The 19,286-nt window shown below is 42.7% G+C and overlaps 1 protein-coding gene across 3 annotated transcripts in view; it reads right to left on the bottom strand.

Moving 5' to 3' along the window:
• SV2A (synaptic vesicle glycoprotein 2A) overlaps positions 1-19,286 on the bottom strand; it is a 349,950-nt gene that overhangs the window by 74,200 nt on the left and 256,464 nt on the right. For all 3 annotated transcript variants that reach the window (XM_078670410.1, XM_078670409.1, XM_078670408.1), the window contains exons 3-4: positions 18,578-18,758; positions 5,448-5,599 (exon numbers count right to left, since the gene is read on the bottom strand). In XM_078670410.1, coding sequence (XP_078526536.1) covers positions 5,448-5,599; positions 18,578-18,758 — 333 coding nt within the window. The remainder of the gene's footprint in view (positions 1-5,447; positions 5,600-18,577; positions 18,759-19,286) is intronic.

Here is a 19,286-nt window from a genome sequence, read left to right as displayed (position 1 = left end):
CACTACAGGACATATCTGAGTATAGCACCGTAGAAAATAAGATTCTTATGGGCCATTTAGGCAAGGGAGGAGTATCCTAGATGTATTAATCTCTAGTAGTACACTTGCGTATTTCACTAACCCTTTGAAAGGAAGTGGGAGGACCGGGTGGGGGACCTGGATGAGGAGGACTGAAGAGATGCCTGTATGGCCCATCGCACATTAACAATATCTGCCACACTCCGCTTTATATAATTCAAGTATTTACACCAAAACCATTTACAAAGCCTGGGGATGCCTTCGCAATTATGACAAAATCTGGAATAAATGGTGGGACTACCACAGACTGACAACTTAGATGAAATCCAGGTAGCTACTCGTAACAATGGAGCTGCTATGCCGGACCCGTAGCGGGAACTCAGGATGACAGTGAAGCAATGCATATTAGTACCCATACTGAGCAAGGCAAATGTTTTGTTGTTAACATGTAAAATGGCTATAAAATGTTACTATAAAAAAGATAGAGAGGAGTAGTGTTGTATTATTGATAGTGAGGCCTGAGAGAGAAAATCTTGGCAGAGGCAAGACGCGCTAACAAGCTGAAGAAGCCTCCTATTCATTGCATCTCAGGGGAAGTGTTACTCAAGATTACAGTGACTGTTCAAGTTGTGGGATGGAAATATGAGGGATGTTGCTGATACCTACTGTGGGAAGGGAAGAATAATTGGGTTTCTTGTCTGATGTGGGGAACAGCTGATTGTTCTTGAAACTTTGTTGTATTTTGTGTTCACACTGTGGAGGTTTTAGTCAGATCCCTTTGGATTTCAAGAGGTGCAGACCTCGCTGTTTCCAAGTCTGTGGCTTTATGCTAAAAACGTGTTCCCTTTAGAAGATTTGTACGGAAATGTTCACTATGCTGACGCTTACCCACTTTCCTGAAATTTTTGAGACATTTCCCTCTGACCTGATCACAATTTGATTCAGAAATGCATTCATGTTGAGGAAGGAAGAATGGAGTTTCCTAAAGGATCACCTATTCCTATTTCTTGCTATCTGTATTGTTCTGACTGCATTTATTATATGCTTTATGTTATTGAGTCAGAATCTGCTTCAACACCTTAATTTGCTCATTATAATTCCTTACTTTTATATGTTCCTGATTTTTGTATTTACTTGCCTTAAACCCACTTAACTTTATTTACCAATTCATGGTCCTTATTATGTGGCAAAATGCATTACATAGACTTTAAATCTTATTATTAAATGTCGACTCCCTTCTGTCTCTCAGTCAACCAAAAAGACTAATACGTTGAGAAAGGGTAACCACTTTTCAGCATGCTCCTAGACACAAAGAAAATGCCATTTAAATTGTGCATGAAAAAAACTCATGGCAGCAGTAGGGTTAGGAGCTTCCAGCAGAGCTTCATTTGGAAACATGCAAAACCACCCCAGAGATCCAACATTTCAAGCTTCACCCTCTAAACACCCACCCTGAGGTTCCTAAATGAACTCTGAGCATGGCTGGTTTACTTCACAGGACACTGACATTAACAGGTTAACAGGAATGGGTAATTGTGCCTTCAAGGGATTTATTAGACTAATAAATCCCTTGAATGCACATTTACCCATTCCTTTTGCTCTGCCCAAGCCCTCAACGGTAGTTTGGGTATGCCCATTTTTCTCACCACTGACAGTAACAGCCACTTGCCCCGATCTTGGGACCATGACTGTCACCTTGATATTTTGTTCGGCCAGTGGACGTTGACTGCACCGCTGAAGGCTCCGTCTCCAGCAGCACTGCTTAAGTACATTTAAGAGCTCCACAAGCATGGATTACACAATCTCCCAATAGTCACAAGGATTCATGGTTTTCTTTGTAATCCAAAAAGACCCTACATCAACTTATCATTGTGACCCACCAGAGCCCTCCACTCAATGTCAGGCTACTGGCTCAACGAACACTTTGATGGTCCGGCACCAGATATATGAGCCCAGTCTCTTTTTTTTTTCTTGAGACATGAAAAATCAGACAATATTACAATGAAAGAAAATAATGGTAACATTATAATTTAGTTTTGAAACTACAGATACTCTGTCTCAAATAACAAAATTCTGCTTTTTTTCTAATTCTCTTAGTATTTGTGTTACGCTGGTCCAGTAAATATTCAGTTCTATGTATCAATTTTACCAATTTTCTATGGTCCTCTTCCTTCATAGAAAAGTTCTTCACAAGCCATTCACATTTGACGAAAAGAGAATAACTGGTCTCATCAATATGGTTTGTCTTCAGTAGCCGCAAAATGTTATAGCAGGAGCCTTCGGCTTACGAAAGCGATTAAGCCATATGCCCCGGCACTCCCGCTCCTAGGCACCCCCAAGACCACAGGCATGGTAACCGAAGCAATGATGGAGCACTGGACCCGATCGGGAGTGGATACCATGGCGGACCTGTACGCCGATGGCGCCCTGATACCTTTCGCGACCCTCGCTGACGATACGGGACTGCCGGCTGGACAGTTCCTACAGCATGCTTCCATAATCCGGGCAGACACACAGCGGTGGGGAAACATTGCATATGAACAACCCACACACCAACTAATACAATACCTACATGTCATGGGAAAGGGCACGCATGTGGTACATTGGTTAACGCAGGCACTGTTATCGCACACGCAACTCACTCTGCAGCCATTACGTGACAAGTGGGCGGCAGATAGGGGGAAAGAATGGACAGATAAAGAATGGGCGATGGTGATTGCGAGCCCCAGATGCATCCCACGAAACGCACGCTTTAAGCTGATACAATTTTACATATTACACAGGGCGTACCTCTCACCGGACAGAATTAACCAGTACTTCCCGGGTGCCTCAGCGAAATGCCCGAGATGCATGTTGACAGGGGCGGACCTGCTGCACATGTTGTGGCACTGTCCGAGAATCCAGACGTACTGGCAGACGGTGCTGCAATTACTTGAGCGTAGCACGGCCATGCCAATACCACACACCTGGGAGGCATGTCTACTAGGCCTCTTCAGGAGAACTAAACTTAACAAAGTCCCCTCCCGCTTCTGGGACCTAAGCCTGCTCACAGCCAAGAGGCTCCTCACTAAACATTGGAAGCACACAGAACCACCACTGGCTGAACACTGGCGCGCCTCCCTGGACAACTGGGCGAGGGCGGAGAGCATAACCCTTCATAATGAAGAGACCGCAGGACTGCGGAAATTCCCCATCGCGACTCTATGGGACGAGACGCTGAGCTCCTTCCATCGAGAATGCCAAACACAGGGAATCCCCTCGAACACTAACCCCCTGACACAAACACGACATGACCGACAAGGTAGAAGCCACGAGCAACAGCCCCAATGGCCCCATCGAAAACATACATGAATCTCCAAACTGGGACACCCCTCGACCGATTGGCAGCACTTATGCCTAGCCTGCGAGGAAGCATCCCTCAACCACACCATGGCCCTCCCACTGACCGGCATACTGCCCTCCCAGGAACGGACAGGCAGTCATGAACAACATGGGACGATACCTCCTAGCTCCCGCCACCCTGATACGCTCTCACCATAACACACGATACACACCTCCTAGTTGACTACCCCCCCCCCTCTATATCCCCCTCCAGTTTCCTCTTCCTTCCCCAACTGCATCCCGACTTACCCTTCTCCTTGATTCTCCCGCCTTCTCCACTACTCCTGCCACGGTCACGAATTTCCCCCTCATTTCCTAGCCGATCTCTTGACCACACTGACAGGCTATCTTGGGCTACAAGTGTCTATGAGGCTGCTGACACTACCGACCGCTCCCACACGGAGATGGAAACACACCGAATCACCAGAGCGGGGGAGATACACACTATCACATCTGACGGGGCGTTGATCGCCACTGACACCCAGGTTTAGGACCAAGCTGCGGTGGCGGCAAGCTCTCCTGCTCGCCCGACACATGAGAACGGTGCGTCAGTCCCATATCCTGGCCCAACAGCTGTCGAAGCAATGTCACACCACCTGCAACACTAACATCGAGGCATAAGATACCAGATAGTTCCCCCCCCAATAGCCGCGACCTGGTGGCGGACTCAGGGAGCAGGGACCGCAATACCTCACACGTTGCACAGACATTGGGACTATGTGAGTACCATTGCAGCCCGATTGCATGTGACATGAACCCGGTGATACACCAAATGTGATGTAACGCTATATCTCATGAATAACCCTGTGGTGATACCATACACTGTTTTGATGTAAGTTTCTGAATGATGCACAGCTTGTGTTTTTGTGAAAACAATAAAGATATATATTTAAAAAAAATAATCAATATGGTTTGTCTTTTTTAGAGCTGAAGAATTTCTTTGAGTAATATCTGCTTTAGTGTCTTTCATTTTGTACCCTTCATTTTCTCCTCACACTTCTGTTTCCACAGCCCTAACAGGATTCCTTCCTTCCCCAAACGTTCATCTTACTCTCTCTCTTCTACTTTAATAGGTGAAGGAACCATCACATTCAGATAAAGCGAGAAGGAGTAACTGGTGCTCCTACACCTTATTCGCCGAGCTCCTTCCTTGCTCACTTGCACCTCATGTTTATTTACTCCCTTCCATTTTAATCATGCTATAGTATCTTTTAAATCTGGTGCCGGTCCAGTTTTCTTCTTTTTTAGTTCTATATTTATGATTCGTTCACAACTGAAGTGAACCGACTCGATACTATAGACATGCCCATATCTAACATCATCTTTGGTGGAGCCACTTAGCTATACCATGCCCCATTTTATCTGTACTTCTGATAAATCCAAGACAAGAAGGCCTGCACCTCCACAACCTGGGAAATCTGAGAAGATGTGGAATATGAATCCTTGCCTTGTTGTAAATAGGCTATTGCCTCTCGCTTTCTACAGGTTCATTACTTTAATGCAATCATCTGAGAAATAAATAATGCTTTTACGTTGCATGAGCTTAGGCTTTTGGAATAGCGTTTGGTGCCCTCTAGCTATGTCTTAATTGAGTACCAATGACAACTAAACTAGACCTTCTTATGCTCATTGGGTTATGTGACCTCCTTTAGCTTTACTCTCTACTGACAGCATGTAAGCTCTACCACCATCTCTTACCATTCTTTGATTGCTTTCATCTGTGTTTTAAGCCAATGGAAAAGAAAGAAGATCTGGCCAATGGGAGTTTAGACATTGACTATGGTTCCAGGTGCCATTTCTCAACCTTGAAATGTGCCCTTAAATCTTTGATGCTTAATGCTTAAATAGGTATTTGAATATGAGAATATAACCCAGGTAAGACTCAATGACTTTAGACATTTCCAAAATTGAACTTCCTGCCATGAACCCATTTCCAGACTCTAGTTCTGAGATGGGTTGGAGTCCCATCGTTCCTAAAAATATATGCAAACGTCAGGGAATCAAAGTCTTTGATTCACTTATAAGCTAAAAAATTGCTTTCCTCTTACCGTAGTGTGGGATGATTGCCCATGCCATGGCCGATGCGTAGATGCCACCAATCATCCAGAACATGCACAGCCAGCTGAGGTGCTCTCCTCGCTTCTCCTGGGCCAGGAACTCGGAGAAGTAAGAGAATACAATGGGGATGGAGCCTCCAATGCTGCAAGAAATTAAAATAGATCAGGGTGCTTATGGCTGGTTATTTACTTTCATATCCTTTTAATCACATTTTCTTCACTGTCATCATCATATTGGTTCCAGTCATCATTATTTATTAAGTGCCTAAACACAGGTTGACCAAGTGCTTAGCTTTTTAATCAACCAGACTATTCTCTTAAATTTGAGAAGACTACAAGATTGACATCAGCTAGCATATTCTGTTTTACATGTTACAGACCGCAAAACACATTGAACCAATTCTAGTTATATATTGCCCTTTCTTATACAATATATCAAAATACAAATTGTAATTTCAAAAACATCTGTAGAAATGTCAAATTCACTCTTATATTCTCATATGCCAACAGGCTATTTGAGGAACTGATACATTTTTTAATAGGCAAAGTGTAGAAATGTCTAGTATCTTGGAAGGTAAAAACACAATATATGACAGACTCTACCCACTTAATCTGTCTGCTTTCTAGATCAGCGTTTTGTATTTTTATGCTCCAGAGATGTAATGAATAAATCTTACATTGGTTGACATTTCTCAAATTGTTGTTGCGTATTGCCGGAGTACTGTATACCTGCATTTTAGTAGCTGCAGACTTTTTTGTTTATAAAGTGTATCTCATATACTAAATGGCATAAAATCTGTGTGCACTACTGGCCAGTGTAATACCCCATGGTTCTTATTTGCATAAGAGATAAGGTAGTGGGGGATGGACCTCACATTACTCATGATGCCTCCCTCCAACTCTAAACAATGGTCATATATACCATATTTTTCCTTCAGTTGGCTTCAGAAGAGTGACTGACCCCTGAGGGCCCTGGCATGCTGTGTTTCAGAGTTTCTCTAATATAGCACCAAATGTATAACTTCGGCAGTCATATTGCGCCTTTCCGTTCATGTACGTGGGGGTGGTCCGAGACGGTGGTGGTCCTAAAGAGTAACCTTATTTTAGGGCAGGTATATGGATACAAAATTTACAGCAGACCCCTAACCAGGAGGAGAAGCCTTACTTGGACATACCCTAGCGAACACCCTTCTCCTGCAGAAGGTGTTTTTTTCATATAGCAGCACAATTTCTCATGCCTGTGCATTAGCCACCACACTTTGACAGAGAAGGCGGTTATGCCAAAATCCTTTTTAGCCGGTGGCCTCAAAGCACCATGTGGGGAAATAACAGTCAACCGGACAGTTTGCAGTTAAAACACCACCGCTCAGGATATAGTGTTATCCAAAACCTTGGTACAATTTATCAACGAAGCTTGTTGCAGAGACCCAGGGCAAGTTTATGTGGATAGGTATAGCACAGGTTTTAATCTGTAATTTGGTGTCAATCTCTTACTAATTTATAAGGAACACTGATGAATATTTTGGGGGCAGTTCAGAGACAGCTTAACACCAAATATAACGACAATCGGATATCATATGGGTCTTATTTTTTTTTGTTAAATGATCATACTGGGGTACAAATATGCAGGTATAGCACAAACATTATTTGGGGGACAGTACGGGCCTCACTACTGGAACAATTTCATCCATGTTTGGAGACAATTTTGTACTTAATAAAGGACATTTTCATGCAGATTAAGGTAACATTTCATGTTAATTAAGGGACAATTCTACAATGCTTACAGTTAAATTTTAATGATTAGAAGGTAGGTATTTTCGAGTTGAATAATGGGATTTTTCAAAAAAAATTGTAATAATTCCATAATGATTATTTTGTGAATTTATGTTGATTAGGTGGTGAATTTCATATCTGTTTGGGAGATTTCTTAGTGCATATTCTCAGAATATATATCTGATTATTATAAACCACTAGCATAACAGCTAGTAGTAGGATGTCGTGATGATTTTAGGTAAATGTTCACTAAGAACGTTGGGATAGTTAAGTAATTATTGTCAGGAAAGGATATCATGTTTGCATAACAATTCCATGATTCTGAGGGTTTTTTTTAGAACTATAATGCCCGCTTTGGTGCCCTGTCATGCTAGTCGGGGCCACAATTTTATGCTTGATATGCAACAGCTAACATTTCAGAAAAATTACAGGGACTTTCATGATTGTAGAGATCATATCATGATGATTGTGTGGCTAATTTCATGATGATAATGAGGCACATTGTGTGATGATGAAGTAACATTTCACCAGAATTAAAAATGGATTTCGAGACTTTTGGAGAATGCTATGATGTTTTTGTGGAAACGTGTCTCAATGATATGGAGACAATGTCAATTATGTCATGGCAATATCACTATGACTAGAATTACAATGAGATGATAATTATTGTTCATATTTTATATTTAAGGGTTAGTTACATTCTTATAAGTGGGAGGATGTTATGTGGCATGCCAATTTAATGAGAATAATGATGACAGTTTCATGACAATTAGTGAGACTATATTCTGATTCTGGGTAAAAGGAGGGAATGTCATTATGATCAGTGGGACTATTATATGATGAGTAAGAAGACAAATAAAACATGATCAAAAATAAAATGTTATGATAATTAAGCACACAAATACTTCAAGATTATGAGGACACTTTTGTGATGGCAGGACGAACGCTTCCTGCAAGGGCAACAATTTCCTGACCTTTTAGGGTGTTATGATTTTAAATGGAGCAAGATCATTTCACTAATGGTACAACAGTGTATGGATTAAGCTGGAATTTCCGGTCAATTATTGGGATAACACACAGTTTGAGTGATAACGTCCAACCTGATATTACAACACCTTCGGCATGGGTATGTTCCCATTATTATTGCCATGAGGCCAATATAACAAATTGTGCCAGTTTCAAGGCCTCATCTATTGTCAAAATATATTGGATCAAAGGAGTTTAAGAGTATGCATACTATTTTGATCCAGTCCCTAAAAAAATCTTTGGAATGTATTATTTGATGCCCATTTCCAAATTTTGGGGGATGAAATGTAATACGTCCTGTATCTAAAGTGCTATGAAAATGCTCTATTTGTTAACATCTCTAGAAATATTCAGTGAAACCTTCATGTTCTTATCACTTAATATTTTTTTAATAAACATTGAACCACAATTTATTTAAATCAACCTCTGATTTCGCCCCTTATCCTGTAACATCTCTCATGCATTAAATGTTTAACCCTAAACTTCACCTTGTGTACTGGAGTGTTACTGGATTAAAGAACCTGTCCAAATAGAACTGCTATGGAAAGATCAAAATCTGTCAAGAGTTTCCTTACAGGAAACTTGAACTGTGGGAAGTTGGGAAACTCCAGATTACAATCTTATCCATAAACCTCCAGTGCCTTGCCTCAGGGACACTACTGTGGTTGAATACCAGGAAAATATTAGACGTTCCTACATTTGAAAAACATGTTAGTCACATACATTGTCCTAAATTGACTATTCCTAGACTCAGCGAAATTTCATTTGAACAAATCTCACTTGGTAATATGTTTCTGATGGTGCTTGTCTAGGGCTGCAGCACATAATCATAGCATTCCGGAGTCACAGTATAAAAAACTAGGACAAATATTTAAAAATCTACAGTCTCAATATCAGAAGAAGACTGGGTTATATACATTTCAGTGCTATATGCAGGGACAGGCATGCCATTTCTAACAAAGGAAGAGTTTGCAAAACTACCCAGAGTAAGATGTGAGCCACCACCCCTTGACATTATTTAAAAAACAATAAGAAAGGCAGGCAGACAATGGGTCCGGCCACGGGTAAGTTGGCTGTTATTGTATTAAAACAACATGTGCAGGCTTGGGTAAAATGTTTATGCCCCCTACTTGTTAGTTCTTATGATCAGGATGCAAATCCTAACTTCTGAAAAGATGGTTTAATACTTCCTATTTATAAGAGCTTGAAGATGTCACCACATACTTCTTGACAAATAGCAGTGTGGATGCAATTGGAAAGTTGTTTAGAGGCTCAGCGTTAGTTCTTCTTGAAGCCAGGGTACAGGCAAAGGCATTCCACCTTGACAGCAAGTCGCCTTTTGACTGAACCCCTCTGGCCTGGACAATATCACATCCCTGCATGGGAGTCTACACAAATATATATTCAGGGTAAAGCTCGTAAAATGTACATCATGCTTATTGACTTTTCTACCACCTCTGCTAAGCTGGGAAACATCCTTTACAACGAAACTTTTACAACGCAGTGCTATTACAACGCAGGTTTTACAACGAAAACCATTACAACGCATTGCACTGGGGGGGCGCTCTAGGATAGGGAATAGATTTAATTTACTATCCAACACCTTCCCTACTATCCACGGGGACTGGAGTTGGAATAGTAAATTAAACTATTCACTATCCAGCACCCCAAAGCGCTATGCGTTGTAACAGCATGCGTTGTAAAAACTGCGTTGTAACAGCACGCGTGGTAAAAGCATGCGTTGTAATGTCATACATCCGCTAAGCTATATAGCACAGAGAGGGGAAACCCAAAGACATATAGTCCAACAGCAGTTTCCATGTTGGGTCGAATTTCCTGCTCTCTTTACCATTGCAATAAGATAAGCAATTGCCAACATTTTCCATATTCTAGTTTACCAATGTGAGAGTGCCAGAAAACCACCTGCTGCACCCGCTTACATTAAGTTTATCTTGTCCCTTCAGTGGTAAAATAAAGATCTAGAAGCTAATTGAATGATAGTGTATTTAAATGCAGGTTTATTAGCACTAGATCCTAATAGGTGATTGTATAGTGTAAAAGTGAACATTTAGGGCCAGATGTAGGTCGCCAATTACCGGTCGGTAACGGCCAATTTCGGCCGTTACCGACCGGTAATTGGTTTTCGAGATGTAGGGGCCAATATTTTACAGATTCGGTAAATTTACCGAAACGGTAAATTTACCGAATCTGTAAAATACCGAATCGGTAATTTTACCGATTCAGTAAAACCCAGATGTAGGTAGCACTGTTTACAGTGCTACACGCCTTCAGAATTCGGTATTTTACCACCCAATCCAATTGGGTGGTAAAATACCGAATTCAGGTGTGCATGCACATCTGTGCAGGCACACCTGTGCCATGTGACACACAGAAATGCCCTTAGGGCATGTCTGTGTGCCACATGGCACACATGCCTGTATTTGGGGTGCTAGAGGGTGTCAAAGTGACACCCCCTGCACCCTTGCTGAAATCGGTATTTACCGAATCTGTAAATACCAATTCGGTAATGCCCATTGATTCCTATGGGCTTTGAAGCCCATAGGAATCAATGGGCATTACCGAATCGGTATTTACAGAATCGGTAAATACCGAATCTTAACGATTCGGTATTTACCGAATCTGAACTATCTACATCTCCCCCCCTCTATTTTACCACTTCTTAAATACCGAATCGGTATGATTCGGTATTTAAGAAGTGGTAAAATAAAATTACCTACATCTGGCCCTTATTTAGAGCCTAAGATTTTAACATTTCTCCTACGAAGTAATTAGAAAGAAATTAAATTTACTGGAGTCCAACAGAATCAAATTTCAGCTGAAAAATAAAATACATATAGTGACTTTTTAAATGTAAAGTTGCAAAAATTGATGCTGTGTGTAAATACAAGAGACCTAAAAGTCAATGTCCAATGCACACGGAAGTCGACAACCTATAGATCAACCTCGGCGTGCCAGGACTACCGCTCCACGCAATGGCTTCTCAAACAGGCTGATTGATCGGCCCATATACTTGCAGAGCTAGCTCTCACAGGCTGTCCTGGTGCCTCCGTGATGGAGGGTCCCGATATCAGGGTGATCTAAGGAATAGCTGGTATCGCAGACTAGGGTGTGAGTTAGTGGTATGCAAGAGCAGATGGATGCCAGCCTGGATCATCTCAATGCGGATGACAGGCCAGTATTGTCGCAATCACCTGAGACGCTGTTTAGTACAATAATGAAAGCCCAACAATTAAAGAAAAGGTCTGTTGTTGCCATGGTAACAACAGACTCCCTAAAGACCATTGCTTGTATTTTTAAAAGGTTTTTAATCACGCTGAGCGAAATCTTCCGCTAAGCATGATTTATTCGCTTCCAGGCAAGCTTTCCTTGCACTGTGCTGTTTTATGTGAATCTGCTGCAGATCTCCTTAGGAAATATAGAGGGAAGTCAATAAAAACACTTTACATGAGTTCGAGAAATGAATTAAACCAATCAGTACCAATATAGTTGCAATTCCCCCTCTTATATGGGAGTCGCCATGTTCTGTGTCAATGCTTTCTGACAGCAATTGCAACTGGAAACCATTGATCAGATAATGAAACCAACAATGGGTAGTATTTGATTTGCAAGGACGAATTTGTGCCTGAGGGATAGCCTTCCCTAAGGGCACCATCCCTGCTGGCCACTGGGGAAGGGGGTCTTGCAGACACTGGTCTAGGGTACCACTACATGCTCCTCCATGATGTCATGACTGACATTTTGTGTTGTGACTACTTAATAAATCGGTTGCATCGCAATATGCAGCCCAGATTGAATAAAGTCAGTGAGTAATTTGCACCCACTATTTACATTCTGCCCTTTGATACTTTATTAATTAATATAAAATGATTTTCCACTTATGCCACTGAGGGAAAGAAACAGCTCTGACTAGAGAAAAAGTCAGACCCATAACTGAACATGGACTGAAAAAAACCCATTCCTTACGTCATCACAACTTGCTTTTGCAAATTGTTTTGAAAATCAAGTCAAATGTAACACTTTCAACATTACTGCAAAGGCGCCCCCCATCCCCCCAGCCTCAGGAGCGCTGCGCCTCGCCAGAGGGGGAGGGTGATGCCGCTGGCACCAGTCTACAACGCGCATGGGCATTGGTCAGCCCGGCGCGGGGACCCAGAAGTGCATTAAACAATTCCGGGATGGGGCAGAACCAGTTTTCTTCGGATCCCGCCCCTTTAAAAGAAGTGGAAGATCGGCAAAGTGGTCTCTTACACTGCACGCCTCTCTGACCCTGACACACTGCCGTCTGGCCCATCGAGGCTTAGAATTGAACTGCCTTTTTTGTTTAGGTCCTCAAAACTCCAGAGGATCCCGCATGAGTGCATACGGGGAGAGAGGTTTTTGGTTCAGGATGGTGCCCACCTTTCAAAATTAGGTATTAGATTTTTCTGGAAAATATGCTCGCATGGTTGACCCTTAGGCAGGGCAGGGCATGACCTTCTGGAGGGGGGCAGATATTAGGGAAATCTGCTGGCCTGTGGTGGTAAGGTCATGATTGGTGGAGCATTACGGTCCCTAGAAGGCATCCCCCTTGTTAATGGGGATAGGTGGGGTACAGCGGTCTCTCAGGGACCTCTAGGGGGTGCTTGCGGCAAGGCGGCTTGAGGGTGCAGGGGTGGTGGAGTGCATGCTTCCAACAGGCTTTTACTGCCAATCCCTGCACAGGCGCATGGGCGTCAAGATAGCAACACAGCCCCTTGGGGGTGGTATTTGAGGGCTAAGGGGTGTCTGAGGTAGATAACATTCTGGGCAGACGGGCCCCCTGCTCAAGATCACTCTGGGAGGACCTCACAGGTTGTTGGACCAGTCATGATCTTACGCGTAGGCTTCGTGAAGGATATGCAGGGACAATGTATAGTTTATGGTTAGGAATGGCTTTGTATTAAAGTCTCTGTTAAGGTTAGCCATCCAAGAATATGTAAATAATACAGTATGGAATGTTATGGGGGTTTCTGTGTATTAATGTAAAAATGCTAATCTTTATGTGGTGTGTGTAAATTAATACGCCCAGGGTTGTTATGACCCCTAACTGAAAAACTACTGGTGGTAGGCCCACGGGGGTATGGGCAGAGTTCCCGGGGGTGGATGGTCTGAGGTCTGCTTTCAAATCAGGGTGTAGGGGCGGAGACTCTGCAATACCTGCCCGTAGACCAACGCGCTCCCTCCTGGCTTGGGAGCGCCACGCCTATGGTGGGATGCCAGTCCCCACCAGAGGGGGAGGGGCTGGTAACGGCAGCAAGTGAAGCTGCCAGCACCAGCCACAACGCGCACGGGTATTGGTCATCTCGGCGTGGTGACCAGGAAGTGCATTAAGCACTTCTGGGTTGGGGAGAACCAGTCTGCTCCGGACCCCACCCGTTTAAAAGGAGCAACGGAGCGGCAAAGCGGTCTCTTTCACTGCACGCCGCTCTCATGCCGATGCGCTGCCAGCTGCCCCATTAGGGCTTAGAATTGAACTGCCTTTTTTGTCCCACCCGCCATCCCCTGAGGCAGCAGATTGTTGTGGGTGAATGTTTGGTTCCAGTTCCAGTACCTCTGGGGGTTTTCTTTTCTTTTTCAAATAGCAAGCTGTGGAGACATGTTATACTGTTTGTTGCACTCTTATTCATGACTAACCTCTTGTCTTGCACTGATCAGCATGTGTCGTATTTTATGATAGTATCCTTGGTCTGCGGTAAGGTCATGATTGATGGGGCATTTACAGTCCGTAGAAGGTCTCCCCCTTGGTAATGGGCATAGGTGGGGGGGACAGCGGTCTTTCAGGGCCCTCCAGGGGGTGCTTATGGCAATGTGGGTAGAGGGAGCCGGTGGGGAAGTGCACTCTTCGAACAGGCCTTTATGGCCAATCCCTGCAAGGGAGCATGGGCACCAAGCTAGCAGCACAGCCCTTTGGGGGTGGTATTTGAGGGCGTACAGGGTGCCCGAGGTAGGTAACCTTCTGGGCAGACGGGCCCCCTGCTCAAGATCACTCCCAAAGGACCTCACAGGTTGTTGGACCAGTCATGTTCTTACACGTAGGCTTAGTGCAGGATATGCAGGGACAATGTATAGTTTATGGTTAGGAATGGCTATGTATTACAGTCTCTGTTAAGGTTAGCCATCCAAGAACATGTAAATAATACTGTATGGAGTGTTATGGGGGTTTCTGCGTATTAATGTAAAAATGCTAATTTTTATGATGTGTTGTGTGTAAATAAATACGTCCGGGGTTGTTACAACCCCTAACCCAAAAAGTACTGACGGTATTTGCGTGTAATCTGTGCCACGAGGGACGCTTGTGGGACCCACGGGGTTGGGGGGAGATCTCGGGGGTGGTTGGTCTACGGTCTGCTTCCAAATCAGGGTGCAGGTGTGGGGACTCGGCAATACCTGCACATATAAATGGTATGCTAAAAGTGCAGGCTGCACTCAAAAATATATAGATATCAGTGCTTAATTTGTAAAATATTAAGTGCTAGGTCTCTGTCCAGGAGGCAACTGCAGCTTGCACCACCCATCGCCCTCGTCATCGCTGCCAAAACAACTACTAACCATATCTCTCGCATGTAAATGCAACAGTTCAGATTATTCCAGGTCCCCAAAGCTAAAGGAATGGCTGAGGAGGCAGTTATTAGCAATTTGGATGTATATTGTAGTCCTAAACTACCATTGTTCTGCTCATCTCTAAATTAGATGAGCAGCGCCACCATGTGGTGGTGGTGGACTCAGTATGTTGTTGAAAATTATGTTCCAGTGCCGAGCACCGGAAATCAATTAAGTGCCTGTGCAGAGTACCGGGAAGCACCGGGCTCAAATTAAGCACTCATATGTATGCATGTCAATATGTGTATGGTGTAAAAGTTTTATTATAGCCCGAATGCCTTACGTTCATTTGCTGTGTGGCTTACAGCGCAGAGGGTGAGTCGAAGGGGTCTAGAGTGATGTGGAAAAGGGAAGTGGTGATAGTTAGATAATGGGCTTAGAACATATTACAAAGTGAGTTTACTCTAGGCACTTATAACAGAAGATTTTCTTAACAAGTTTTTTATTTTTTTATTTTGTCAATCCCAGAGTTCGAAAAGGCTAAATTGTAACTGTTGGGTTTCAAATCTGCAGTTTTAACATTGTATTGCACAAAAGATTAGCCATAATAATGTATTTAACAGCTAAAAATGTAATCTATGGTCGGTAGTTTTGGGCTCAAGAATTGCCCCTCGTTTTTATGTGTCTGTCGCGACTGGGAGTGATCCTGTCGTGGGAGTATGGTGCTGGGATCAGGTAGGGTTTTGTGAATATATGTGTACCTCCATGCCATACATCCTGATTTATTTTGTAACCAGATACGTCACTTGTTCATATCTGTAATTGTCATACATGACTTGTGTTTTTTTCTAAACGTTTTCTTTGGCATGTATAAAGTTTGTTTTTTACTTGATTTTAGTGTTTTTACTTCAGACACCGCCGTTAATTTGTTCAATATTGCGCAATAGACAAATCATACACATTTAATGAAAATTATTATATAGACAACACAATAGAAACAGATATATACACAAAGTTCAACATTGTTACAAAGGAACATTACATTTGAAAGTGGACAACATATATAATTACAGATAGTGTTTGTTGCAAAAGAGTGTCCAGCAGTGTAAACCAAAAAAGGTTACATGTTTCAATCGGCTGGGGACATATTGTAACCCTCAGTAGTGTGGTCCAAAAGACACTTTGGGTCCTTAGTGGTCGGAGGTCATTGTAGTAGTCCTAGAGGTATCAGTACTCTCTTTGCCTTTTATATGAGTTACTTCTTTCTTTATTATAGAATGGTTGTCTCCTGGCTACTTTAAAGAGTATGCCGGCGCGTTTCAAACTTCTTGTTGGGCCTGGGTGTTTTTGGTGAAGGTCTTCCTCAGGGCAGGACTGTGTATCTACAGGACTCATTCAAAGATGGGAGTATCAAATTGAGGGGCTCCTCCTTTGAGAGGATCTGGATTACGTCTGTCGCAAAACCATATGCGCTTATTCAGCTGAAGCGTTCAAGAACTGCTAGTATTCATAGAGGTAGTTCTTGTTCATTCTAAAGGGTGATTTCCCGTATAGGGATCATATCCTTTGGTTTGTGTAAGTCGTCAAACTGAGCCGTCTTGAATCGGTTCCCGCAGGTCTGTTATGTGGCAGCAGACTTGATACTGGAGCAGAGCTTTGGAACTTGATTAGAGGACCATTTATGAAAAGTTCAATATTTGCGTTTTGTCATGGAAAATTGGGAAGAATTCTGTTCATACAAGACAGCACTATTTTCCTTTGGTCTTGCGGACAGACCTTGAGAACAATATTTTCGGTGCACCACTGAATGTCTACAAGACTCTATACACATTTTTTTTTAATCTTTTGCGCGCGATATTAATTTTATCGAATTCGTGCTCTGAATGACATTAAAGAGTTTTCACAAGTTGCATTTAGTGTATGCTACAGTGAAGAAAGTCGAACGTTTCTGAGGCAGAAGGAAGACTACATACTAACTGTAGTTCTAGAATATGTGGGTGGAAGGTGCTATTTTCCACAAGATAGTTGAGGAAGCTTATGCACTTTTCTAACTTCAGTCCTGGAAATGTTGGGGAAAGTTAAAAACTATCCAAGCATTTTAGAAAAAAGGGTTAGTTCAAATGTATCCAAATATTGAAAAACGTAGTTGAAAATTGTACTTTTGCATTGCTGGAAAGAGCTGCCCAAAAGTCTGTGCTCACTGGAAAAAAATACTTTTTTTTTGCCTTGCGAGAATCCCCTTAGTCAGTCATCGTTTAATCGGATATACCATTAAGTTTGTTGTGAATGTCCATCAAACCTTTTGGTTGACATAAAGTTCTACATAACTGTCCATTACTTTCTAACATTGAGAAATGAGGAAATGTATACAACAGTGCAGAGATACAATCTGGCCAATAATGTATTATATAAGTAAACAAAACATTGTTAATTTCTCCAATGCAAATGTGAATTATAAAGTATATCATTTCATATATATATATATATGTATATATTGTTGTCCAAATGCATTCTTCAAATGAAAGCGCACACGCACCAGCTTAGTTTCAAGGTAGGACTGCATTTATTCATGTAAAAGGTTAATTTCCATAGCCTGTGGAAATCTCTGGCTGATGGAATACTGGCTGGCTGTGTAAAATACTGCAACTCATGCTAAGGGCCCACTGGAGGGTGTATAATGGACGAAATATTGCAACGGGACAGAGCCTACTAAAGGTAACATTAACAGCAGGACATGTAAACCGTTACTAAAACGTCATGAACTTCCATTACCAGCATGCAGCATTGCGTTGTAATTGAATGTGGCCAATTGAAGAGCTTTTAAAAGTCACGTGCTGCACATGCCTGCTTTAACAATCTGCCCCATTTCATGTCAATTTGCCTGTGACCAAGGGGACTGGAGCCCCGAAACGCGTAAGGCTATGGAAATTAACCTTTTACATGAATAAATGCAGTCCTGCCTTGAAACTAAGCTGGTGGGTGTGCGCTTTCATTCGAAGAATGCATTTGGACAACAAAATTGGGGTGGCGGCATTCCAGCCGCGAAAGCGCACCACCTCTTACGTCTGAGGGCCATCTGGAGACACAGGAAATGTTCGAAGTCTCCGGCTGATGGAATACTGGCTGGCTGAAATACTGTAATTCATGCTAAGGGCCCACTGGAGGGTGTATAATGGACGAAATATTGCAATGGGACAGAGCCTACTAAAGGTAACACTAACAGCAGGACATGTAAACCGTTACTAAAACGTCATGAACTTCCATTACCAGCATGCAGCATTGCGTTGTAATTGAATGTGGCCAATTGAAGAGCTTTTAAAAGTCACGTGCTGCACATGCCTGCTTTAACAATCTGCCCCATTTCATGTCAATTTGCCCCGAAACGCGCAAGGCTATGGAAATTAACCTTTTACATGAATAAATGCAGTCCTGCCTTGAAACTAAGCTGGTGCGTGTGCGCTTTCATTCGAAGAATGCATTTGGACAACAAAATATATATATATACACACATATAATGATATGCTTTATAATTCACATTTGCATAGAAGAAAAATAATTGCCTTGATAGGAACATTTGACCATGAGTTCAAATACTTATTCTGGAGTGTGCATATTAGTCGACTGAGTCATCCGATCCAGCATAAGAACTGTCCACGTTCACATTCACCAAATCATGCCCTTTCATCACCAAAAAGCAGAGAGACAATGACACACCAAGAACAGTGAAAGGACAGCTCACTCACCCGACCCCAGAGAGAAGGCGGCAGAAGAGGAAAGTACCGTAACCCTGTACGAAGGACGAGAAGAAAGCAAAGACGCTGTTGACGGACAGGGAGATCAGGAGACACTGCTTCCGTCCAATGCGATCAGCCAGGCCTCCCCACAGGAAGGCACCCACCATCATCCCCAGGTAAACAATGAGACCTGTAGAGGAGGAAGAGCAGACATGATAAGAGCAGGTTTCACTTTACATGAGTTGGGGAAAGGGGAATAGTAGCTCTTCCACAGTAGTTATACCTCTGGTCTGTTGACATGTGATTGTGTCCACCTAGATAGCATATGTGGAGTATACAAGTTTCACTAACTCAATTAAGCTAAAATGGCATATCTACAAAGTAAGGGTCAGACCGTTCTGTTCTTCCTGCTGCCATCATGTTTGCCTACTGGCACCTTCAGACAGTGCAGGAAATGAGGGGGATCTCGCCGGATCTGGGAGATCTTTTAGAGCTGGATCTGGGATCTGACCAACCAAATCAAATATGGCAAATTTGTTCTGGTGTAAATTTACAACATTGGGAAACAATTCAGTTGCATCCACACATAGCCTGCTTTCTGTTCAGAGCAGTAACGTGGAGATGGGGTTTTTATTTTCACTTCCAGTGGGGCTACAACAAAGGCCTGAATTAAAGAGCCATTAGCCCTTCTTTTGTTCGTGTCATCCTGAATAGGAGC

The sequence above is a fragment of the Lissotriton helveticus genome, chromosome 12 (genome assembly GCF_964261635.1).
Source record: "Lissotriton helveticus chromosome 12, aLisHel1.1, whole genome shotgun sequence".
Lineage (NCBI taxonomy): Eukaryota > Metazoa > Chordata > Amphibia > Caudata > Salamandridae > Lissotriton > Lissotriton helveticus.
The sequence above is the reverse complement of the archived record's forward strand: the minus strand, read 5'-3'. Positions and strand labels throughout refer to the sequence as shown.